General features: G+C 42.1%; 1 protein-coding gene across 2 annotated transcripts in view; it reads left to right on the forward strand.

Moving 5' to 3' along the window:
• The window catches only part of BTK (Bruton tyrosine kinase), an 80,119-nt gene that overhangs the window by 33,266 nt on the left and 20,677 nt on the right, over nucleotides 1–26,176 (forward strand). For both annotated transcript variants that reach the window (XM_075260039.1, XM_075260040.1), the window contains exons 4-11: nucleotides 1,421–1,502; nucleotides 2,209–2,337; nucleotides 3,910–3,977; nucleotides 7,889–8,079; nucleotides 12,684–12,746; nucleotides 13,516–13,570; nucleotides 14,593–14,672; nucleotides 19,498–19,619. In XM_075260039.1, coding sequence (XP_075116140.1) covers nucleotides 1,421–1,502; nucleotides 2,209–2,337; nucleotides 3,910–3,977; nucleotides 7,889–8,079; nucleotides 12,684–12,746; nucleotides 13,516–13,570; nucleotides 14,593–14,672; nucleotides 19,498–19,619 — 790 coding nt within the window. The remainder of the gene's footprint in view (nucleotides 1–1,420; nucleotides 1,503–2,208; nucleotides 2,338–3,909; nucleotides 3,978–7,888; nucleotides 8,080–12,683; nucleotides 12,747–13,515; nucleotides 13,571–14,592; nucleotides 14,673–19,497; nucleotides 19,620–26,176) is intronic.

The following is a 26,176-nucleotide window of genomic DNA, read 5'->3' on the forward strand; positions in this document are numbered from 1 at the left end:
TGAAGGATGCTAAAGTTGTAAGGGAATTGCAATAGGAGCAATTCCCCAGTAGCCGCTGGAAACCCTGGGGAAGGGGCACAAGAGAGTGAGCTCTGGTCTGAAACCCCCCACTGTCCCTTCTTGCTTGATGGTCCTATCCTAGGTAATAGGCGACAACTGGATGACAAAACCCTTTCTAAATACGTGACACAAAATGCAGACAAGACAAACAACAACAAAGGGAGGTCAGTAACAGTCGAGCAATGCAGTGTCAAAATCGATTTCCAAAAGAGTAGTCAATAGGGAAATCCCGAGGTCAAGAATACGAATACAAGAATAAACAGCAAGAGAAAAGCCAGCATGCACAAGGCAATAGCAAGCACCAATGTGAATGTGAGCCAAGAATAAATAGGGAGGAAGAATCCATCCTGGAGTTGGCAGTCAATCACAGGGCAAGGCTAAATTTAACTATTAGGCTCCGTTCTCAAGGAGTAACGCGCCACTCATTTAGACACGTCTACATGTGTTAGAGTGCAGTGCTTCAAAACAGATCCCATACAAAGGAGGTTACAAAGGCGTAAGCCGGCACACATTAAAGTCTATGGGATCTGTTTTGAAGCGCCGCGCTCTAACACGTGTAGACGTGTCTAAATGAGAGGTGCGTTACTCCGTGAGAACAAAGCCTTAGAGGAGCAGAGAGAAATTAAGATGAAAGCAGACAGGTGTGGTGGAAAATCAATTAGAGATTGCACAGTGTGAACACTGCTCAACGAAAAACACTAAGCAAAGAATCAAACTGGATACGCCTCCAGCGCCACAGCGTGAGCGGAGGGTGGCGCAGAGACCAGAGCAGGCAGAGAAGTTACAGTAATATTGTTAAAGATATAATTTTGGGATACATGTAACATTTTTTTGTCACACGTTGTACTTAATGTTAGTCGTAAACATTAATCAATATTTTTACATTTTTATTTATTAAAAAAAAAAAAATAGGAATTTGATGGAAATTTTAAAAAATTAAATAAACGCAATTTTCAAATTGTGAAATGCTGTTTTTCAGACACACCTATATATATTAAATAATAAAAAATAATGAATAAAATAATTATCTACCATATCTCTACTTTATTTTGGCATCATCTTTTAATGGTCGTTTAATTCATTATGGATGGGCGTTTATCATAAAGTCTTTCTGGAGGGATGTTAAGAAATATGGTAACATTTTTGGGTTAGTGTGTTGGGAATCATGTAATTGCTATGAGAATGTCCATGTGGTGTGTCTAGAATTAATGGTTAAAGTTTGATGGGATTAAGTAGCTCTCTATGTGAGGAGACTAGGAAGACGTCTATATTTGAATAGCCGTCATGGACAGTTGAATAATACATTGGCACAGGATACAGTTATATCTACTTTTCAGATATTCTCAAATTATTCTTATAGATAATATACGATGATGGACCACTCTATGTCTTCGCCCCAACAGAGGATCTACGGAAACGTTGGATTCATCAACTAAAGCATGGTAAAGTGTAATTTTAAGAATATTCGAAGCGTTTAACCCCTTGGTGTTCAGCCGATTATACGCATTCCTAAGCTGGCGAGGTATTCGGTCAAATACTACTCGCTCATCACTAATACCTAGCATTATTAGTGTGATTTTAATTAGCAAAATAATTGGGCAAATGTATGAAAATAAGTACATCTGTATTGTGGCGTAAAAGTGGTGCTAGTTTGTTTTGCGTACAAACAAAATTCACCACTTAGAAAAAATTTTGACCCCAGTGTAACTTTTGTCAATAGTGGGCAGCGCAGAGCAGGGATTAATGTGGGACAGGGACTCCTCGGCCCGTTTTATTTACTACAACTTACCATAGAAAACAGACCTGAAACGTAGCATTTTTTTGTTGCAGATTTTTCTGTGTTTTTTTCAACCAGTCAAGAGTGGATTTAACAGAAGGGAAGAGTCTAAGAGCTTCCTTTATATTTTCCATTCTTCTTCAATCCACTCCTGACTTTGGCTCAAAAAAAAAAAACGCAGCAAAAGCTGCAACAAAAATACTGCGTTTCTGCAACGTGGGGCCATAGCCAAAGTCAGTTTCATTTCTGGTGCATGCGACCATTCATGGTGCGCACAGTTATTAAGAATACATGAAACAGAAATGTAATTTGTAGTCTCTTATCATATGGAATGTTGTATTTCACCTATTTTGATCTCATTTTATTTTCAGTTATCCGCTTTAATAGTGACCTGGCTCAGAAGTTTCATCCATGCTTTCACCAAGATGGACAATACCTATGTTGTGCACAAACAGCTAAAAATGCCATGGGATGTCAAGTGCTGCGGAGTACGAATGGACGTCAGTATACCAATTCACTGTTTCATTTTTAAGGATGGTTTGCAAATTGTAGTGAATTTTATAGCTTTGGGTATTGCATTGCTTTTGTGGATGATACACATTTGCAGCCAATGAAGTTTACAAGGAGGCATATGACATTTACACCTCACTTGGTGCCTTTACACATACACATTTTTTGCATACAGTTTTTTAACCGAAAACCATAAGTGGATTCAAAAAAGATGAGGAGTAGCATTTATCCTTCATACATTCCTCACATTATGATTGACATCTGGCTTTGGCTTGAGAACTGCATGGAAAAACCAGAATGTGTAAATGCAAACTAACGCTAGGTTCACACTAGCGCCCGGAGTCCGTTATGAGCTTTCCGTCTTCTGCATGCAGAAGACGGAAAGCTGTCAGACCAGGTCCGGCTGTGAGCGCTGGTGTGCGTTTTATCTCTCCACCGTGGAACCATTTTTTTTTTAAAACCAGACACAGTACTGCATGTCCGACTGTCTGATTTTAAAAATACAGTTTCGCGGCGGAGAGCATAAAACGCTCACCGGCGCTCACAGCCGGACATCTTTCAAACCCATTCAAATGAAGTCAAATGAAATCCTGCAGGTTTCCGCCTCCTGCTCAGTTTTTTGCAGGAAACCTGCATGAATGGAGACCGGGCGCAGATGTGAACAAGCCCTAACACGCAGTAAAGCTAAAGATATGAGAGGGAGTCAAAAATAATTTCTAATTCAAAATAACCCAGGAGAGATTTAAAGGGATATCCTTCTATAACACTTTAAATTGCAAGAACTCCATTGATATTACTCCATCCATAGCAAAACAAGAAATGGATATTGGAAGGAAAATTTCTCAGATCCAGTACAGGCTAGCCTCACTAAATAGCTATACTACACTTGGAAGTGTATTACATAAAGAGGAAATTATCAAAACTCATTTACAATGCCATTGTGGAATGCAACTGTATGTGTTGTTTGAGCACTACTCCATATACCCCTAACATTGGAACCTGAACTTGCTCTTTTATTGATTGATCTGGACAACATCCTAGGAGAAGCCATGACACTTATATACCCACCTTTTCACAGCCACAAAAATGATATTGGAAAAACACCCAAACTGCTTCATATCAATGTAGTCATTAATCTACAGTAGTCAATACTACTTCTATATACGAAAAATTTTTGGCTATGCAAAAATCACATATGAAAGGTTCCTGAAGAATTGGGACATATGGATTATTATTAATACTCGTCATAACATTGCAGATTACACAACCACAGGTAAATAAATCAAAGCAACATCCTGAACAATATTTATGATCACACGTCATGTGTTGTATATTTTTACTGATCTTTGTTAGCTGTATGAATCCACTTAAGCACGAACATGTATAATTGTCACTGAAAAGACTCTGAAACCAATGCTTGCTATATGGACAAAGAAATGTCTACTTTACGTCCATGCAAATCAATAAAAGCATCGAAAGGGAGTGTCAGCAGCAAATTGTTTAGAGGAAATTTTAACATTTTTTTGTAAAATTACATTTTGCTTACTTTACTTATCTTACAGTCCTAAAGAATGATTCCTCAAAGAGAAGATCTCGAAAGCCACTACCGCCGGCACCTTCAGATGCTTTGGTAATAACAAATGCAGTAGAATATAGTTGTAAGCCTACGTTTTACTGATCTAAGTGGAGGGGCTGGCATTATATCAGTTGGGGTATTATCTGAACAGATTTAGGTTATATGCACAAATGGGTTTTCAAAGCTTCAGGATATCAAAAACGTGGTGCAATTTTTCTCCACAACACTATTGCAGTGTGCAAAATATGCAGGCTGAAAATAAAGGTCCATTCACATGGAGAAAATGGTGAGGAATTTGGTGTCGATTTTCAGTGCCGAAAAAAAAGCCTCCCATTGACTTCAATGGGTTCCTTTTTCTGGGAACCCATTGAAGTTAACGGGAGGCGTTTTTTTCAGCGCTGAAATTCCACACCAAATTCCTCACCATTTTCCTCTGTGTGAATGGACCCTAAGAAGTGGTCACCAGACAAGAATTTAGGAATTACGATTTTCAATGACATGACTTTTCAAAAAAACACAGCAAAATCTGTAACAAAAAAAGCTGTGTTTCTGCAAAGTGGGGCTTTTAGCCTTAAGCCGGGTTCACTCTGGGTAGCTGTGACTGAATGCCGGTGCCCTGCATTGGCATCCAGTCGCGCACTCCAATCCGGATTAGGCCAAATGAATGGGCCTAGTCGGGAGGAGGGAGTGTCTTCAAACCGAATCGCAAGGCAAATCAACCTGAAGAATGAGCATGTTGCTTTTTCTGGGAGCTGGAAAAAACAGCTCCCAGAAAAATCTTGAGTGGCTCCCATTGATTTCAATGGGAGCCATCTTTTTGGTCTCCTATTGTGACCTACCGTTACAAAGGAAGAGGAGGATCTGGGCTTCTCCTCACTTTCCTGCAACCTATAGGAGTACCCTGCTAGCCTATCCTCTCCTTCTCCACACAGCGAGAGACTGGGCAAGGAGTTGGTGACTTGAAATAGCTGTGTCTTAGGCTAGATCACTTCTATGGTAGCAATGTTAATATTCTGTAATGAAACCAAAAAGATACTTTGAGAATTTTCCTTTAGCCCCTTCCCACCCCAGGCATTTTTATTGTTTTTCACTCCCTGCCTTCCAACCCCCATAACTTTATTCATTGTTGACATAAGGCTTAATGTTTGTGGGACAAATTGTTCTTCATAATTTAATTATTTTGTACAATGTACTAGGAAGCTGGAAAAAAAAAAATTCAGCATGGGGTTGAACTGTCACCTGTATTCTATGGATCCGTAAGATTCCTGGGATACCAAATTTATATACTTTCCAGGGGCGTAACTACCATAGAGGCAGCGGAGGCGGCTGCCACAGGGCCCAGGCCATTAGGGGGCCTGGTCACAGCCGCTACCGCTGCGTTGTTTTTTTTTTTTATAGGCCGTTATGGGCCCTATTTACTTGCCGATGCTGGCTGGGCCGGGATCGGTAAGTGACACCGCGGGCCCCACAAATACTATCATTATACTCAGGGGTCTTTGCAGACCCCCGAGTATAATGATCTGCGGACCGGGAGAGGTAAGGGAACATAAAAAAAATACTGTTACTTACCTCTCTACGATCCTGCCAAGCCTCCTTCATACTTGTCTGACGTCTCTGACGTCACATGAACCCGGTCTGCTTCCCAGGTCATGTGACATCCGACGTCATTAAAGAAGGACAAAAGCGGCAGCCGACAACGTAGGAGCCAGGGGAGAGGTAAGCAACGTTTTTTTTTTTGTTTTTTTTTAAATGTTTTTATTCCCCCGGGTCTCAGATTATTATACTCTGGGGTCTGAAAAGACCCCAGAGTATAATAATTGTTTATGGGTGTCCACAGTGGGACATAGTACTGTGTGCAGGGGCCACTAATGGAAATAATACTGTGTGCAGGGCTTACTAAGGGACATGATAGAGTGCGGAGGAGGGGGGGGGGGGGGTCGGTCGAGGTCTTCGGTGTCAGTTGGGGGGGGGGGGGCCCTGTCAAAAATTTGCCACGGGGCCCCGCCATTCCTAGTTACGCCACTGATTTCATTTAATTTTTAACCCTTAAAAAAAAAAAAATCCAAAACATTGCCAAAAACATTGCCATATTCTGACATCCGTAGTGTCTGCAAATTTCCTGTACAGGGATGTATAGGGCATTTTTTTGCGAGGTCAGATGTACTTTACTATTTTGGAGAATTTTTATTGCTTTGATGACTATTTAAATTTTTAGCAGTCAAAAAAGTTTAAAAAAAAATGTTAGTTTGGCACTATTGATTTTTTTTACCGCTACAGTGTAGGTACGTAGGTACAGGAAAAACATTTTTTTATAGGTTTGTAGACTGGGAATTTTCACACACAGGAATACCTAATGTGTATGTGTCTCAGTCATTTTTTATGTGTATTCCAGGGAGTGGGGGTAATTCATATTATTAGATCCCCTAGGAGTCTTGAACTCCATGGGGTCTGATCACTAATGCAATATATTACAATGCTAATGCTGGCACTGCCTTTAATAGGCTATCATGGCAATGGACCGACAGCCCTGGATCTTGTCCCGGGGACCAGCGATCCTCAAAATTGCAACGCCGATTCTCCCCAAAATGGTTGCATTTGGAAAATTGCGCTGTCAGGCACTGATTATGGGCATTAACACCAGGTGTTTGCCATTCATTACAGCAAAGACCAAGCAGCTATGGTAGCTGCTCAGCTCCTGAGTGACCGCCAAATTTATATACCTGATATCTGCTGTAATAGTATGACAGATGTCGTGAAGGGGTTAAGGAGGTTCTCATATTAATAAATGAGCTATCAGTTGGATAGTTCCCAGGAGTTTATCTGGGACCTCCACCGATCAGCTGTTTGAATTGAATGCAGTGTTCTAATGACAAAAAAAGCACAGCAGTATGCATTATACAGTATGGTCCTACAGTACAGGGTAAAGCACTTTAATGTGATGGAGCTGCAAACAGGACATGTGACAGATGAATGAGATGTCACAGTCTGTGAAGTTGATTGCTGAGGGGGTCCCGGGTGTCAGACCACTGACACCTATCCCAAGGATACGTCATCAGTTAATAAAGCTTAATAAGGGCTTCTATGACTGATCAGTTATTCTTAGAGTTGTTCATCAATCAAATATCAGCAGGTATCTGACACCCAGGACCCTGGCAGATCAGCTGTTCGAAGCGATAGTTGCGCTCCATGTGCGCCAGTTCTATTTCACAGACCATCACATTCATTCATCACATAGCCTGTAGCAACTAAGCCCCATTCATATAGATATGGCTGAGCTGCAAAATGAAGCACAGCCATTATACAATATACTTGGCTTTCCGAATGCTTGGTTTCCAGTGTAGAGAATGCAAAGACCAGAGCTCTAAGGTGATCGCTACAAACAGTTGATTGCCGGAGGTCAGAGGTCCTGAGTAGAGATGAGCGAGTACTGTTCGGATCAGCCGATCCGAACAGCACGCTCCATAGAAATGAATGGATGCACCTGGTACTTCCGCTTTGACGGTGGCCGGCCACTTAACCCCCCTCGTGCCGGCTATGTCCATTCGTTTCTATGCGAGCGTGCTGTTCGGATTGGCTGATCCGAACAGTACTCGCTCATCTCTAGTCCTGAGTCTTGGAATCCCTTCCATCTTCAATTGATGATCTATCCTGAGGATAGGTCAGCAATCTGTAAGGATGCATTACATAGTTACATAGTAGATGAGGTTGGATAAAGACATCAGTCCATCAAGTCCAACCTATAACCCTACAATCCCTACAGTGTTGATCCAGAGGAAGGCAAAAAACCCCATGAGGCTCGTGCCAATTGCCTTATTTCAGGGGAAAAAATTCCTTCCCGACTCCAAATCTGGCAGTCAGTATAAAACCTTGTATCAATGGTGAGGAATTTAGTGTGGAATTTCAGCGCTGAAATTCCACACTATAGGTTTTAGGTAAACTAAAATATTTCATTCTTTGCCCCACAGGGAAAATCTGTGAAGCCGCTACCACCTGCTCCAACAACTGCTTCAAGTCCAACAGGAACACAGAAAGTTGTAGCATTATACGATTTCACTCCAATCAATTCTCAGGATCTACAATTAGTCAAAGGGGAGGAGTATGTGCTATTAGATGAAGGCAGCGGACAACCCTGGCTAAGAGCAAGAGACAAATATGGGTAAGAAATGCACAAACTATGTTTTTCATTGTGATAAGGGTCAAACAATATTGTTCATATTATATTAGGAAATAGATTATCTTCAATATACAATTTTACCATCAATGGATCTAGTTGAGACGTTATTCTTACAGGACAAGTTGTACATTTTTTAATATTATTCTACATTACATGTGAATTTTGGTCGCTTGAAACCAAAAGCAGCATTACTGACAGAATAAATATTAGATTTATAGTACGGGTTGCTATGGATGCAACATACCGTATATTTCATTTTGTTACACAATAATATGGGAAATTGTTTTTACAATATTATGCAATTTTTAATTTCCAGTAGGGAGCTAGCCTTCTGAGCTCTAATACAATGTCATTTTAATGTCAGCATAAATATTGGGGACCTCGATCACATAAGCATCGAAAGGAAGTTGAGGTAAAAGAACCACCTAGATGCTGCTATCAACCACGGCATCTAAGGGGTTAAAGAAACACTAAACCCAGAAAATAACATGAAGAACCTTTTTCAAGCTGCTATGCACTGTATTTCTGTACTTTTAGCTTTCGTTTCAATAATTTTTTATTAAGGGATTATTTCAATTTTTTATAGTACAACAATCATACATTAACAAACAAGCAGTAATTAAGTTACATTAATTCTCAGATAAGTAAATATTAGGGGGAAAACATAAGACAAGACAAGAAACAAAAAGAAAAGGGAAAAACAAAGGAAGGTCACAGTAAATTAAAGCAAGTTAGAAAATATGGATTGAATAACCCCAGTGTTGTGCTCAAGTCGCCCCAATAACTATGATTGTAATAATCACGCAATAACTAGTGTTCTCTCCCATAAACAAATCGGGTGTCTCTTTTGAAAGGATGAACGAGAATCAATAGAATAGTAAATAGGTCGTAGACCACAACCAGGTAATTTAAGAAAAAGTATAACTTCTGGGTTACAGCTTACTTTGAAATAATCGTAAGTTTGTATGCAATGTCTAACTTGTAGATATTTATAAAAATCACTGTTGGGCAGATCAAATTCTTTGGACAGAGACATCGTCCTTAAGAATATTATTTTGAAAAAAATATAAAAATTTTAACTGACCAACCCTTTAGCAACCCAGCTCTCCATACTCAAAAGTGGGAGCAAAATTGAAAATATTCGGATAGGAATCATAGAATACCATATATACTTGAGTATAAGCCGACCCAAATATAAGCCGAGGCCCCTAATTTTACCACAAAAAACCCCCCAAAACAAACAAAAAAAAAAAACTGGGAAAACTTATTGACTCGAGTATAAGCCGAGGGGGGCTTTTTTAGCACAAAGACCGTGCTGAAAAATTTGGCTCTCATTTATGGGTTTAATGTCTGTCAGCAGTAAATTCATTATAAACCTTGTTTTTACAGTTTCCAAATTTGTTATTCATTTTTAGATCCTCATTTTCATGTAAAACAACTTTTCTTCATATGCAAATGTGGGGAAAAGTGCTTTGCCCAGGAATCTAAAGCTAAAACCAAAGCCCAAGGAAGTAAAAGCAAGTTTCCCCTCATTTGCTTACTAATAAAACAGCAATTTACATGAAAATGGATCTCCAAGTCTGCAGGATCATCTCTACAAGGAGGTGTGATTAGGTTTACAACAACTTTACTGCTGACAGACTCCTATTAAAGGTGTATTCCCAGCTCAAGGATCATGTATAGAGATGAGCGAACACTGTTCGAAACGGCCGTTTCGAATAGCATGCACCCATAGGAATGAATGGAGCCGGCCGGCACGCCGACCTTGCCGGCGGCCGGCCGCTTAACCTCCTGTGTGCTGGCTACGTCCATTCATTCCTATGGGTGTGTGCTATTCGAAACGGGAATTTCGAATAGTGTTCGCTCATCTCTAATTTAGACTTGTAGCAGAAGCTAACTGATACCAATACCTTGCTTTATCTATCTTGATCTGTTTGCCAGATAAAGCTACATTTTTCTCATCATTTTTTGTAGCTGGTTGCCTTGGTTAAGGTCCTGCTCACAGGTTGTCAAGATAACTGGGGGACCAGGACCGCCGATAGGCCAGTACTACTGGTACTGGCGTCTGGGGCCCGGCAAAATTGAAAAATGGAGGGGGCCCGGTTTTGGCCTGCCACCGTGTGCCGGCCCCCTTGCGCCCGCAGCAGTCATTCAGGGCCGGCGTCAGCGCAGGGCATAGTCGGGCAAGTGCCGGGGTCCGCAGAGCCTCTGGGGCCCCCCCGGCACTTGCCCGCCCCAGCACTTGCCGATCCCGATTTCCGTTGGACGCCGATGAGCTGAATGCATACGCGATTAAAGCAGGAGCTGTGACAGCTCAGCTCCTGCTTTAAACGCTGCTGTCTGGCTTCGGCGTGTGTAGGCGCGATGACGTCATCACATCACGCCTACAATTATGTCAGTGGAGTGAGCAGAGAGAGGAGCGTCGGGGGAGCGATGGAAGAGGTAAGTGTAAGTGTTTGTTTTGTGTTTAACATTAAGATGGAACATAATGAAGGGGCCCATGAAACTGGGGGGCAAATGAAGGGGAGGGGGGGGGGGGGGAACGGCATGACACTGTGGAAGATGAAGGGGGTGGGGAGAGAATGGCATGACACTGGGGCAGATGAAGGGGGGGGGAATGGCATGACACTGGGGCAGATGAAGGGGGTGGGGAGAGAACGGCATGACACTGGGGCAGATGAAGGGGGTGGGGAGAGAACGGCATGACACTGGGGCAGATGAAGGGGGTGGGGAGAGAACGGCATGACACTGGGGCAGATGAAGGGGGGGAGAACGGCATGACACTGGGGCAGATGAAGGGGGTGGGGAGAGAACGGCATGACACTGGGGCAGATGAAGGGGGTTGGGAGAGAACGGCATGACACTGGGGCAGATGAAGGGGGGAAATGGCATGACACTGGGGCAGAATGGCATGACACTGAGGAAGATGAAGGGGGGAGAATGGCATGACACTGGGGCAGATGAGGGGGGTAACGGCATGACAATGGGGCAAAGACGGGGGGGACATGAAACTGTGCAGTAGGAGGATTATACTGTGTGGGAGCACATGAAAAATGAATGAGAATGGGCGGAGTCAACAGAAAAGTAGGCGGGGCTAAATTTTGTTGCGTCACACATTTTCTCCCTCTTTCTCCTCTTCAAAAGTTGGGAGGTAATACATAATTGGTATGTCACAAAATAAAGTAGTTTTAAAATGGCGGCGGGGGGGGGGGGGGGGGGGGGGGGGGAGTTGGGGCCCCCATTGTCAAAATTCCTGATGTCGGCCCTGTGGAGAACATCTATATTCTTACTGCATATGGCTCTCAGCTTTTAAACACTGATAAGGGCTAGATATATATTTTTTAAACAATGTCTGTTTTCTGTGTATGTAGATCCAGAGACAACTCTGCCTTTTACAACAAACAGGAGCTCCATGCAAGAATTAGCTAAAAACCAGGAATTAGAGGGGATATCAGAAAACCTCTTTAAGTGCCTGGGATCAGAGTTATTTCTTATCTTACATTACAGCTGACACCCACTGCCAATGACGCTGGTTTAGCTCATGTCCATGCATTGCATTTACAGCAAGATGCATTAGTGGGTCACTTGTAGATGTAGATGTACATATACACAGAGCTACAGCACCACCTAGTGGTGAATAATGTGTACTGCAAATAAAATGTAAAGTGGGGTACAATAATGGAATATACCATACACAGAGTTACAGCACCACCTAGTGGTGAATATTGTGCAATGCAAAGGAAATGTAAATTGAGTTACAATAATGGAATATATCTGAAGAAGAAGCTCAGAGGAAGCTTTGAAACGTCATTCTGTCATCATTATGAGTTAGCCATTAATTGTGTAATGTACAGAAAATGCAAATTGAGGTACAATAATGGAATATACCATACACAGAGCTACATCACCACCTAGTGGTGAATATTGTATAATGTACAGAAAATGTAAAATGAGATACAGTAATGTAATATACCATACACAGAGATACAACACCTTCTGGTGGTGAATATTGAGTAATGCACAGAAAATGTAAATTGAGGTTAAATAATGTATACCAGGTAAAAGATATGCAACTCTATTCTCCAGGATGTAATTAGGAGAACAGTGCACTCTGTATGCCGCCCTCTAGAGGGCAGCATCCTTAACATCATGCATGACTCAGTTAAAAAGTCTACTATCATGATGCGGATTTAATTGCCAAATTAGTATTTCTATTCCAAAAGGAACAGATTCCCAGCTATGGACAGCGCTGTTTCGGCCTTTTGGGCCTCCTTAGCATAGCACAGTGATACTGATTTCGCAGAGTGAGAGACTATAGACCAGGGTCAGGGGATAATCATACACATCAGGGAGAGTGTGTGCCTACATAGGCAGTACGGAGACTTACAAGTCATTGTAATGCACGAACTTACCCTGCCTGTGTCATAAGCCTAAAGATAACTTTCTATTCAGAAACTGAAAGAAAAAAGTTCAGCAGGATGCAAATATTTGGGAGATTAGGATCTTCCAAACATATATTGTATATTTTCAGTCATGTACATTTATATGCCTCATTCCTAAATAGTAATCTATTTCATTGCTTCCAGCCAAGAGGGATATATTCCTGGTAACTATATTACAGAAGCTCAGGATCCAATGGAAATATATGAGTAAGTATGTTAAACAGGAAAATTCAGTTGCAACTTTTTTTTCACTTGCTGTTCTCATTTATGTGACAAAAAAAAAACAAAAAAAAAAAACACGAGCCTTCACACGGAGTTTACGCTCCACTCATTCTGAACGTAAACTCGTTCAGAGTGAGCGGCGTTAAAACAGATCCCATTGACTTCTATGGGTGCCGGCATACGCGCGCTAGCCATTGAAATCAATGGGAGGCTTTTTTACTTGTTGCTTTCAATGTGATACGTGCGTATACGTGCCGGTTTTGGAAATTGCAGCATGTCCACACGGCGGTTATTACTGCAAAGTGGTCATGGGATTCGCTAAAATCCCATCCACTTTGCCTGTACTGTAAAACGCCACGTTTCGCCGCAGGCAAATTGTGGCGTTTCCATCCCATGGAACCCCAGCCTAAGTTCACATCTGGAGCCACAGAGACCGGCTGAGAAAAAAAGTTCCACACAGAGGATTTTTTTTATCCTATGCTTTCAATTTCAAAACGGCAAACCTGATTATAGTCAATGGGGCTCCGTGTGTAACTACGTTTTAAGAAGGAAGGAAACAAATGATGGAAATTCTGACTCTGGTGTGAACATAATGTAAGAATACAACAGATTTATCAAACAGCATCAGAGATGATGATTCCAAACAAGGGTGTAATTTTATTTTCTTAGCGTTGTAAACAGGCTCAAATCCATAACACATGGGAAAGGATATTGTATAACTCAAAACAGTTGTCTTTTATTTTTCACTATATAGATGGTATTCCAAAAACATGACAAGAAGCCAAGCAGAGCAATTGCTAAAGGCAGAGGTAAGAAAACAAGAGCCTTTAAACCACTGCATACTATACTGCTCAAGATATTGCTTAAAGAGGATCTTTCATGTCCTCCTCCTCATCATTATATACCCCTGAATTCAGCGCACTGTCGTCTTTCCCGATCTGTGCCCTGGGTAAAGCGCTATTGTTCCCGGTACCGTAGGAAGGGCGTTTCTGACACTTAGCCAGGGATGCCCTTCTGCCCAGCAGCGCCTATCGCGCTGTACTGTGGAGCGGGGAGGAATGCCCTCTCCCTCTGCTCACAGTGCTCGTCCATAGACAAGTATTATCAAGAGAGGGAGGGGGGAGTTCCTCCCCGCTCACACTGTACAGCGCGATAGGCGCTGCTGGGCAGAAGGGCGTCCCTGGCTAAGTGTCAGAATCGCCCTTCTGACTGTAAAGCGCTACGGTACCGGAACCGATAGCACTTTACCCGGGGCACAGATCGGGAAAGCCGATAGTGCACTGAATTCAGCGCACTGTCAGCTTTCCAGCAGTATATAGAACTGCCTGTGCACAATCTGATGAAAGGTCCTCTTTAAGGGCGGGTTCACACATGCAGGACTTTGTGTCTGGTTAAAAAAAAAAAAAAACAAAACAAAAAAAAACCAGTTTTGTTGCAGAGACCAGAAGACGCTCACAGGTGTACACTGACAGCTGGGTTTCCGTCTCCTGTCCAGTTTCTCGGGCAGAAGAGGGAAACCCACAAAGCGGAGACCGGGCCCAGTTGTGAACCCGCCCTTATTTGCCTTTTATGGTGGTTTGTTCTGACTATAAACATGTTTAAATGTTATGTCATGTGTATACATTTCCAGTCTATTTGATGGTATATGCATTGCTTCACGTTTTTTAGATTTTCAACTCTTGTGTTGTATTGTATTTTACAAAAATACTTTCAATAAAATTTAGAGTTTAAAAAAAAATGTTGTGTGTCTCCTTATAAGTAAAAATATAAATGCTATAAAAATTGTTGGAATTAGTTTTTGCAATAAAATGTTCTGTTAAATGTTTTACAGGACAAGGAGGGAGGATTTATTGTTAGAGATTCTAGTAAAGCTGGAAAATATACAGTGTCTGTGTATGCAAAGTCATCAGGGTGAGTACAAGAGAGCACACCAAAATCTCCACTATGTATTCTCTCTTTAATATTATCTCTCTCCTTCTTACTCTATATATTATATAGATATAAATTATAAATAAATAAAATAAATAAAAGCAGGAGGACCCGGCATCACACGGGTATATTTCATTTTTTGTTTGTGTAGTGGCCCCATAAGAATTGTCCAGTTTTGCATTGGTGTATTTTGCATATAGTGTGTGTGTGTCCATAAGCATCTCATTTCGGATATCAGTGAAAAACCTACGATCGGTTATTATGGAGACCTGGAGTAAAGCTGTGTGTATGTGACCTTGAGTAACAGTGTCATCCACAGCGCCCTGCCCCTTTAATGCTGACAAAGCAGTGAAGAAAAATTGCTGGGTTGCTATGGAAACCTGGAGTAAAACTCTAATATGTGGTACTCTGTGCAGAGCCGTGTATCTAATCTTCCAGTGTGTGGTATTGTGTGCAGTGGTGCGTATCTAATCCTCTGGCATGTGGAATTGTGTGAAGACGCAGGTATCTAATCCTCTGGCACTTGGTACTTTGTGCATACGCGCGTATCTAATCCTCCTGCTTGTGGTACTGTGTGCAGACATGCATATTTAATCCTCCGGTGTGTGGTACTGTGTGTAGACATGCATATTTAATCCTCCGGTGTGTGGTACTGTGTGCCGACTTGTGTATCTAATCCTCCAGCGTGAGGTATTGTGTGCATACGCGCGCATCTAATCCTCTGGCATGTGATACTGTGTGCTGACTTGTGTATCTAATCCTCCAGCGTGTGTTATTGTGTGCAGACGCATGTATCTAATCCTCCAGTGAGTAGTACTGTCTGCAGACACGTGTATCTAATCCTTTGGCGTGTGGTACTGTGTGCAGACATGTGTATTTAACCTTCCCTGTGTGGTATTGTGCGCAATAGCGTGTATCTAATCCTTTGGCATGTGGTATTGTGTGCAGTGGCGCGTATCTAATCTTCCATCATGTGGTATTGTGTAAAGACGTACATATCTAATCCTCTGGCATGTGGAAGTGTGCACAGACGTGTGTATCTAATCCTGCGGCATGTGTAACTGTATAGACGTACGTATCTAAACCTCCGGCGTGTGGTGCTGTGTGCTGACATAATCTAATCATCTGGCATGTGGTACTGTGTGCAGACACGTATATCTAACCCTCCCCGTGTTGTATTGTGTGCAGTAGTGCATATCTAATCCTCCATTGTGTGGTATTGTATAAAGACGTGCGTATCTAATCCTCCAACGTGTGAAACTGTGCGCAGACGGGCGTATCTTATCCTGCGGCATGAGAAACTGTGTGCAGACATGTGTATCAAATCCTGCAGCATGTGGTATTGTGTAAAGACGTTCGTATCTAATCCTGCGGCATGTATAACTGTTAATAGACGTATGCATCTAATTTTCCGGCATGTAGAACTGTGTGAAGATGTGCGTATCTAATGCTCTGGCGTGTGGAACTGTGTGCAGACTCGCATATCCAATCCTCCGGCAGGTGGAATTGTGTGTAGATGCGTGTATCTAATCCTGCGGCTTGTGGAACTGTGTGCAGATGTGCATATCTAATCCTCCTGCATGTGGTATTGTGTGCAGTGGCGCGTATCTAATCCTCCGGCGTATGGTATTGTGTGCAGTGGTGCGTATCCAATCCTCCGGCGTGTGGTATTGTGTGCAGTGGCACGTATCTAATCCTCCGGCCGCTGTGTGGTACTGTGTGAAGATGCACATATCTAATCCCTGGTTTGTGATACTATTTGCTGACTTGTGTAACTAATCCTCTGGCGTGTGGTTCTTTGTGCAGACGCGTGTATCTAATCTTCTGGTGTGTAGAACTGTGTGCAGACATGCGTATCTAATCCTTTGGCATGTGGACAGACACGTCTATCTAATCCTCTGGCATGTGATACTGTGTGCTGACCTGTGTATCTTATCCTCCAGTGTGTGGTATTTTGTGTAGACGCATGTATCTAATCCTCTGTCATGTGGAACTGTGTGCAGATGCACGTATCTAATCTTTTGGGCCATGGTACTTTGTGCAGACATGTGTATCTAATCCTCCGGCATATGGACCAGTGTCTGTGTCCCTGTTTCCTGCACTGCTACTATTTATTAACACTAGCAGGAACTGCCCAGCAATTCAAATGACATCGCGGCTTCGCCAATTTGAATCTAGTGCCAAAGCAACCACATTGAAATCTGTGAGCATACAATATAAGGGTAAGTTCACACAGTTTTTCGGTCAGGGTTTTGAGGCCGTATCCGACTCAAAACCCTGACCAAAAAGACGGCTGCCATTGAAATCAATGGGAGCCACTCAGGTCTTTTTTCCGGGAGCCGTTTCTTCCGGCTCCGGCTCCCAGAGAAAGGAAGCAAGGTGCTCATTCTTCAGGCTGAATCGCGAGGAGAAACTCCCTCCTCCAGACTAGGCCCATTGGGCCTAATCCGGAGCAGAGTGCGCGGCTGGATGCCAGTGTAATGCACCAGCTTGCAGTCGCACCTACCTGGTTTTTGGACCGGAACCTCAGGTGGCCTCTGCCTGAGGTTCCAATCCAAAAAAGCCCGTGTGAACTTACCCTTAGGTTGAGTTCACACTAAGTTTTTTGGTCATGATTTTGGTCAGGAAAAATCCGTTTAGTAAAATTTGTGTGGTGTTTTTTTGAGGCGTTTTTTTTAGGCATTTTTTTTAATGTGCCCATGCATTATCTTCAAAAAATGCCTCTCGGTTTTTGAGGCGGCTTTTAACAATTCAGCTTCAAAAAACGTGTTGATTTTTTTCAGGCAGAATCCACCTGAAGAATGGACATGTCACTTCTTTAAACTAGTGGAAAATACCGCTAGCGGAAATAAATTACTGTCACAAAATAAACCCTGAAATAAACCCCGTCACAGTACAGCACAATAGATGCTACTGTGAAGAAGGGTGTTCCTGACAGACTGTCAGAAACACCCTTTTGAAACTGAAGATCTACGGTACCGGCACCTATAGTTCTTCAGCGGGGGTACAGAATGGGAAAGCCGATAGTGTAGTGTCCCAGTACCCTCCTTCTTGCCATTATAATAGTTGTATGCTATGTAATGCTTTTCACAATGTACTAATACTGAGTATCACTATCTATTGTATAATCTGTATTTCCTGTGTGCATACATTGTGTTTATTGCCATGTACTATTCTGCTGCCACCTATGGTTCACTCTATGTAGGTGCATGTGATATAGGATCCCAATCACTCCATACACAGCACGAGCAGAAGTTTCTAGTAGGCTGTGGATGGAGACTTTAGCCCCGCCTTCCTCTTGGAAGGAGAAAGGAAAGCAGAGCAGCCATGTTGTGGAGAGTGTAGTGTGTGAGGTAACAGCACCTGCTGCTACTCCAACTCCAGGCAGGATTTTCAGATTCCTCCTGCCAAACCTAGGAGCCACATGGTGAATCTCACAGGCCATGTAAGATACAGAATCTCCTAGGACCATTCACCAGTCCATACAGAGGGGATAATACCACCATACTGCTACTGCCTCCAAGAAGGAGAGAGCCTGACAGAAAGGAGCAGCTAGAAAGGAGCCTTTCTGCATCCCTGGACCTAAAGAAGGCCTCCGCTCAAGTCCAGTGCTCCGTGGTTTCCAGGCCACGTGTATTAGGTCTGCGTCCGGCTATCGGATACCGCAGCCCAGTAACCGTGAGTAACTACATATACCCCAAATTAGTCACCCGCCGGGAGCCAACCGGTGAAGATCCCTCTTCTGTAGCTATAATCTGGACTGTGTCTCCTCAATACTCTAAACTACCAAATCTGAGGAAAGTTGTGTCAGCATCAGCCATTACCTGTCAGCTTACAAGGGAATCCTGCATCACATGCACCCGCTGTATTGTACATGAGACTGTATCACTGTGAGGTATGGCGGCACTATATGGTAATCCTCCTCACATGCACCCGCTGTATTGTACACGAGACTATCACTGGGAGGTATGGCTGCACTTTATCAGAGTCCTCAGTAAAGAAACTTTTGGTTAACAAAGGACTGTGTCTTTTGCTATCCTTCTTTTGAAAATTGACTTGCTGTGTGTCCTATGAGAGGTGCCCCGCAGTCAGGACCACCACTGCAGCTACTGTGACCATTACAACAGCTCAGCTATCAGAGGGACTACCACCCCCATTAGGTCCTACTATACCACCTGCATCCCTTGGGATACCACAATAGTGCGCTGAATTCAGCGCACTGTTGGCTTTCTAACGGTGTATTACACCGCATGTGCAGGATGTGAAAGGTCCTCTTTAAATGTTGCTTGAATTCTGAATAAATCAGCAACAATATCAGCAAAGCATCCCCACTCCATCACACCTTCCCCTCCATGATTCACACTGGGACCCCAACACAAGTAGAACTTATCACAGAAAAAGAGGCCACATTTACCTGATGTCAGGAGATACTTGATCTCTGTGCAACATATATTTGGGCTCTAATATGAGGTGTTGGTTTGTGGTTTCTGGGACTGGTATCTGTAATGACCTTCTCCTCTGCAGTGGGTCTTTTCCTAGGGAGGACCAGGCATGTCACACGAGTGCAAAGCTGGCATAAAAGCAGAAGATAGCTACTTTCAAGACTTTGTTAAATCAAAATATAATTTATTTATGCTTGTCTTCAAAATGAATTCACAATGTAAAAAGTAAAAAAAACCCAAACAAACAGAAAAACATGGAATGAAATGTTTGTCCAAACTTTAAAACTTTAGGCTTTATATATTTCGCACATTATTTCAGCTCTAAATATTCCTGTATTAATTATATAATAAATTGTCCTTTGCAGGGAAGGAATTATCCGCCACTATGTAGTATGTGAAACACCTTCAAACCAGTATTACCTAGCAGAGAAACATTTCTATTCTTCGATTCCAGAACTCATCACCTACCATCAACATAATGCTGCTGGTAAGAGAAGAAATTTGTAGCAACCTTTACAATTATACTTTTAATTCCAAATTCTACAGTCAAATTAATTTTTAAATTTCTCCTGAAAATGTTACTTTTTATTGTAGATTTTGAATTTATATTTCAAGTAAATAAAATAGGACATAACTCTTAAAGGAGTTGTTCGGTTACATCACATCTTATCTAGAGGTATGGGTAACTTGTTTAATGGGGCTCTGACTGCTGCAATTCTCACCAAACACAAGAACTGGGGCTTTTGCACCCCAGTTTGAATACAGTGACTGATTAGAAACATGGGAAGAATATGCAAATCTGTCTTCCATGATGTAATTAGGAAGTCAGCTGCTGCCTCAGTGTTGCAAACAAATAGAGGGCGCTCACTGGAATGTCCAAGCCTGTCTTCCCTGATGTAGTTAGGAAGACAGAATTCCAGTGAAATAACCCAATAAAGGCTGCTCCCTTTCGCATCATGCTCAACCTTCCAAGAGGCCTTTGTTTTGCAATGATGCTGGGATTATTACCAGGTATAATAATAATCCCAGCGTCATTGCAAAACAAAGGCCTCTTGGAAGGTCGAGCATGATGCGAAAGGGAGCAGCCTTTATTGGGTTATTTCACTGGAATTCTGTCTTCCTAACTACATCAGGGAAGACAGGCTTGCACATTGCAGTGAGCGCCCTCTATTGGTTTGCAACACTGAGCAGCAGCTGACTTCCTAATTACATCATGGAAGACAGATTTGCATATTCTTCCATGGTCCTTTGCGAAGTGGAGTGCTAAAGGCTTAAGTCTCCACACACCTATATGGTGGTCTCTCCCCAAGGAGTGAAAATATCCCCTTAACCCTTGGTTAGAAACATGTACAATACTCCGTGATCAGACAACCCAGTAAAATTCCCATTTTCTACAACAGTATTCCAGTAGTAATACAATTTTTACTCTTTCAAAATCATGGCAGTTATATTTCAAAAAGCAATGTTTTATATAAAAAAAAAAGTCCATTTTTATGACTATTAGGTGTTACAGGCTCGTGTTAGAGAAATATTTGTGGCTGTGTATCTAGTTGAAAAGTGATAAAGATGTAAGTCCTGCCTCCACTACATGCTACCAACGTTATACGCTATATCCACCTAACAGAGGCAGTCAAGGGACTCCATTGGACTTTGGTCCCAGCTCAGTTTTAATCTGCCTATCAAGACTACAAGACTGGGGGCACCTGCCCTAATTGTGAATATTGTTCCAGTATCACTTTCCTGGCATATAGATCTTCATTTTGAGTCTGAGGAAGGCTCCTTACCGAGCCGAAAACGTTCACATGTACACCATCTGTTGTGAATTCTACAATTCTCTCAAATAAATTTTGATTGCATCCAAACATCAGTGGGATCTTTTTAAACCTTACGGAGACGGATTGGGACCCTTTCCCACTGCAGCTATTCCCAGTGTTTAGTCACACCTGTATATACAGTCCTATGAAAAAGTTTGGGCACCCCTATTAATCTTAATCATTTTTAGTTCTAAATATTTTGGTGTTTGCAGCAGCCATTTCAGTTTGATATATCTAATAACTGATGGACAGTAATATTTCAGGACTGAAATGAGGTTTATTGTACTAACAGAAAATGCGCAATATGCATTAAACCAAAATTTGACCGGTGCAAAAATATGGGCACCTCAACAGAAAAGTGACATTAATATTTAGTACATCCTCCTTTTGCAAAGATAACAGCCTCTAGTCGCTTCCTGTAGCTTTTAATCAGATCCTGGATAAAGGTATTTTGGACAAACAATTCAAGTTCAGTTAAGTTTGATGGTCGCCGAGCATGGACAGCCCGCTTCAAATCATCCCACAGATGTTCAATGATATTCAGGTCTGGGGACTGGGATGGCCATTCCAGAACATTGTAATTGTTCCTCTGCATGAATGCCTGAGGATTTGGAGCGGTGTTTTGGATCATTGTCTTGCTGAAATATCCATCCCCGGCGTAACTTCAACTTCGTCACTGATTCTTGAACATTATTCTCAAGAATCTGCTGATACTGAGTGGAATCCATGCGACTCTCAACTTTAACAAGATTCCCGATGCCGGCATTGGCCACACAGCCCCAAAGCATGATGGAACCTCCACCAAATTTTACAGTGGGTAGCATGTGTTTTTCTTGGAATGCTGTTTCTTTTTGGACGCCATGCATAACGCCTTTTTTTATAACCAAACAACTCAATTTTTGTTTCCAAAATGAAGCTGCCTTGTCCAAATGTGCTTTTTCATACCTCAGGCAACTCTATTTGTGGCGTACGTGCAGAAACGGCTTCTTTCTCATCACTCTCCCATACAGCTTCTATTTGTGCAAAGTGCGCTGTATAGTTGACTGATGCACAGTGACACCATCTGCAGCAAGATGATGCTGCAGCTCTTTGGAGGTGGTCTGTGGATTGTCCTTGACTGTTCTCACCATTCTTCTTTGCCTGTCTGATATTTTTCTTGGCCTGCCACTTCTGGGCTTAACAAGAACTGTCCCTGTGGTCTTCCATTTCCTTACTATGTTCCTCACAGTGGAAACTGACAGATTAAATCTCTGAGACAACGTTTTGTATCCTTCCCCTGAACAACTATGTTGAACAATCTTTGTTTTCAGATCATTTGAGAGCGGGCTGTCCATGTTCGGCGACCATCAAACTTAACTGAACTTGAATTGTTTTGTAGAAAGAAATGGTCCAAAATACCTTCATCCAGGATCCAGGAACTGATTAAAAGCTACAGGAAGCGACTAGAGGCTGTTATCTTTGCAAAAGGAGGATGTACTAAATATTAATGTCACTTTTCTGTTGAGGTGCCCATATTTTTGCACCGGTCAAATTTTGGTTTAATGCATATTGCGCATTTTCTGTTAGTACAATAAACCTCATTTCAATCCTGAAATATTACTGTGTCCATCAGTTATTAGATATATCAAACTGAAATGGCTGTTGCAAACACCAAAATATTTAGAACTAAAAATGATTAAGATTAATAGGGGTGCCCAAACTTTTTCATAGGACTGTAAATAAGGATCAGCTTCCTCCCCTGCCTGTGAGTTATCAAGGGCCCACTCTGCATCCAGAGTCTTCCTTCTCTTCCAATCTAAGAGGGATGTGCTTCAAACTGAGTGGTGAAGCAGGAGCTGTCCTGCTTCATCACTGTATTTAACTCATCTGCATCCGAAGGACACAGATGAGTTGATACCTGGACATACCTCCCGCTGACCGGGACAGATGAGACAAGATCCGGAATCTGAGACTGTCCCTCTGAATCCGAGACAGTTGGTAGCTATGCAAATCTTATTTAGTAATAGTAAGATCACACAAAAATGATGGTGGCATTGGCAACACTAGGCTAGCTCACAGACCGGACTTTAGGGCACCATACCTCATGCTTTTCCCCTTAGTGCTTTCTCCCCTCTGACTGTGTTTACATGGTTCATGAGACCAAGGGACTACCAAGAGCAGCAGCGTTTTACCCTTTAGACCAGGGGTCAGCAACCTATTTTGTATTTTATGTATCGTGTACCAATATTTTTTAAGTCAAAGATAACACAGTTAGTGCTGAGGCGATTGCTACATTTGTGTCTATGCCCAGACCCAGAATCCGGACTGCAGACTGCACCGGGAACAGGGGAAGGAGACTTTCCCTGACTCTACGGCGGCTAGCTAGGCCCTGCCTGCGGGTGGTGGTCAGCTGTCCCCAAGCTAGCCTGCCGACAACTCCTGGCTCTCTAACACGAAGGCCTAGCCAACAGATAGGGCAAGAGCTACAAGAGAGTTAGGGACTGGGGATACTAAGGTGGTCACCCCTACAGAAACCAAGGTGCAGCTGCAGACAAAACAGGATGGGATGTGCTGGACAACAGACACGCAGCACAACACAATACACAACAAGAGAATGAGGAGAGGGACAGTGGAGAGTGAGGAAAGGGTTAACACAGGACTGGGGCAAAATAAACTGGAACCCAAACCTCACAAACACCAAGATAGTGACAGGCAACCAGAACTGAAGGACAGGACAGAGTAGAAGTGTGGAGAGACAAAACAGACACACACAAAGCAACACACACACACACACACACCACTTCCTAGTCCGTTGTAGTTCTACCAAAACAATACTCCTCCCTGAGCCACAAATTCTAGGTGGTAACCACAAAAACCGGCAACTAGTGAGACAGCCCTCCTCCTAATAAAGGCCCCAGAATCGTCCCATAGGATAATGGTAACGACCAACACATGAGGTTCGATCCATAGAACCCCAAGTATACTCCAAAGGCTAATACCAGACGCACAAACAGATGGTCTAATGGCAAGGAAACCACCAGAAGACCACAGAACCCCAGATCAAATCCCCACCAGAAAAATACACAATTTTATTACAAGAATTTAGGTCGTGACAGTATCCCCCCCCCCCTTCAATGGGAATCCTCCAGATTCCTGGGCCGAGCCCTATCCGGATGCCCTTAGAATAAATCAAGATATCATCCAGATAAACCAAAACTCCTCTACCAAGAACTGGACCTAAAACAGTTGTATTGCCGTCTATGGGACTTGCAACCAAGTGACTGCAGGTTCAATTCCCTGGGGGGAATAAAATAGTAAAAAAAAAAAAAAAAGCTTTAAAAATATAATGAAAAAAAATGAAATAAATAAAAGTTCTACATCACCTCCTTTCCCTAGAATATATATAAAAGTAGAAAATCATATGTCACACATACACATTAGGTATCCCTGTGTCTGAAAATGCCCGGTCTACTAGTAGTTTTCCTGTACAGTGAACGTCAAAAATCACAAGTACTAAATCGCCATTTTTTGTTTTTTTTTTCAATACAAGGTGATCTAAGCAATAGACATTCCACAAAATGGTATAACTAAAAAGTACATCTGGCCCCGCAAAAAAAAAAAAAAAAACACTATGCATCCCCGTACAGCTGCAGGGTCACCTGTCAATGTAGTCTTGCAGCTGTTGCAAAACTACAACTCCCATTGGTATATAGAAGTATATTAACTTAAAATTCCTCTCTCCCAAACAGTATGTACATTTCAACTTTACCATATACCAGACAAAATACAAATAAACTTTCACTATAAATACCAAAAAAGTGCCTGTGTTACTACATACACAATACAAAATATCACATGTTCTATCACATCCACATTTTTAAAGTACTCTCACAGTTTCACACATCAGTGTCGGGCCCAATTGTTACATGACCGCATACGAAGTCGCGGGTACAAGCTAGTCATTAATAAAACTTTGGAAGAATGCTGGGGCATTAGTAAGACCGAACGGCATGACAAGATTCTCAAAATGCCCCTCAGGGTTATTAAAGTTGGTTTTCCATACATCACCTTCCTTGATTCTCAAAAGGTTATAAGCCCCTTTCAAATCAATCTTTGAGAACCATTTGTCCCCCACAACTTGATTAAACAGGTCCGGTATCAAAGGCAGGGGATAAGGGTTCCTTACTGTAATCTTAGTTTATCTCCCGGAAGTCTAAACATGGACGTAGACCTCCGTCTTTTCTTTACGAAGAAAAACCCTACCGCCACGGGAGATTTTGAGGGTCTAATCATGTGACCGACTTCAAGACTCTTGGCTATATAATTCTTTAATGCCTCGCAGTTCAGGTATAGACAAGTTAAAGAGGCGACTCTTGGGCATAGATGCCCCAGGAATAAATTCTATGGAACAATCATACTCCCGGTGAGGCGGTAAGGTCTTTGATTCAGATTCACTAAAGACCATGAAAATCTGATATTTCAGCAGGTAAGGTAAAATTTGTTATTGTGGCAATCATGGCGCCACTACACTCTAACACATTCTTTGCTCCAAGACAAAATAACATTATTGGGCCAATCAATCACAGGATTATGCTTCCTCAGCCAGGGAAGCCCCAAAACAATACTGGCAGGCAAATTAGGCACAACAAACATTTCAATCTTTTCTTGATGATCAGGCTTTAAACAAATCAAAAATCGGCAACAGAATGGGTAATATCATTAAGACCCAATGGAGAATTGTCAATTGCTGACACTGGGATAGGGAGAGACAACTCTTAACTCCAAAGAGTTGTCTTGCGCAAAGTTAGCATCAATAAGGTTCAGAGCCGAACCACAATCAATAAGGACATTAATCTCCTCCCTGTTACTGCACAGAGAAGATTTGCCATTAAACAGAACTCCGGACGATTTTTTATAAACGCCAACCTAACCGGACTAGATACAGAAATATCCTTGGGAGAGGAAGATTTTCTCTATTTAACATCCCCACCAAGTCTGCGATTAGGACGTTTCCCACAATGTTCAATAAAGTGGCCCAGTTCTCCACAATAGAAACACCGACCAGTCTGACGGCGCCATTCTACATATATATATATATATATATATATATATATATATATATATATATATATATATATATATATTATTATTTTTTTTTCTATATCCTCATATAAAAGACCAAGAGCCCTAAAAAATTCCTCCACTGACTGTAGGCAAGGAGCGGAGGCTGGCAAAGAAAATGCCCACATCT

The sequence above is a fragment of the Leptodactylus fuscus genome, chromosome 11 (genome assembly GCF_031893055.1).
Source record: "Leptodactylus fuscus isolate aLepFus1 chromosome 11, aLepFus1.hap2, whole genome shotgun sequence".
NCBI classification, from domain to species: domain Eukaryota; kingdom Metazoa; phylum Chordata; class Amphibia; order Anura; family Leptodactylidae; genus Leptodactylus; species Leptodactylus fuscus.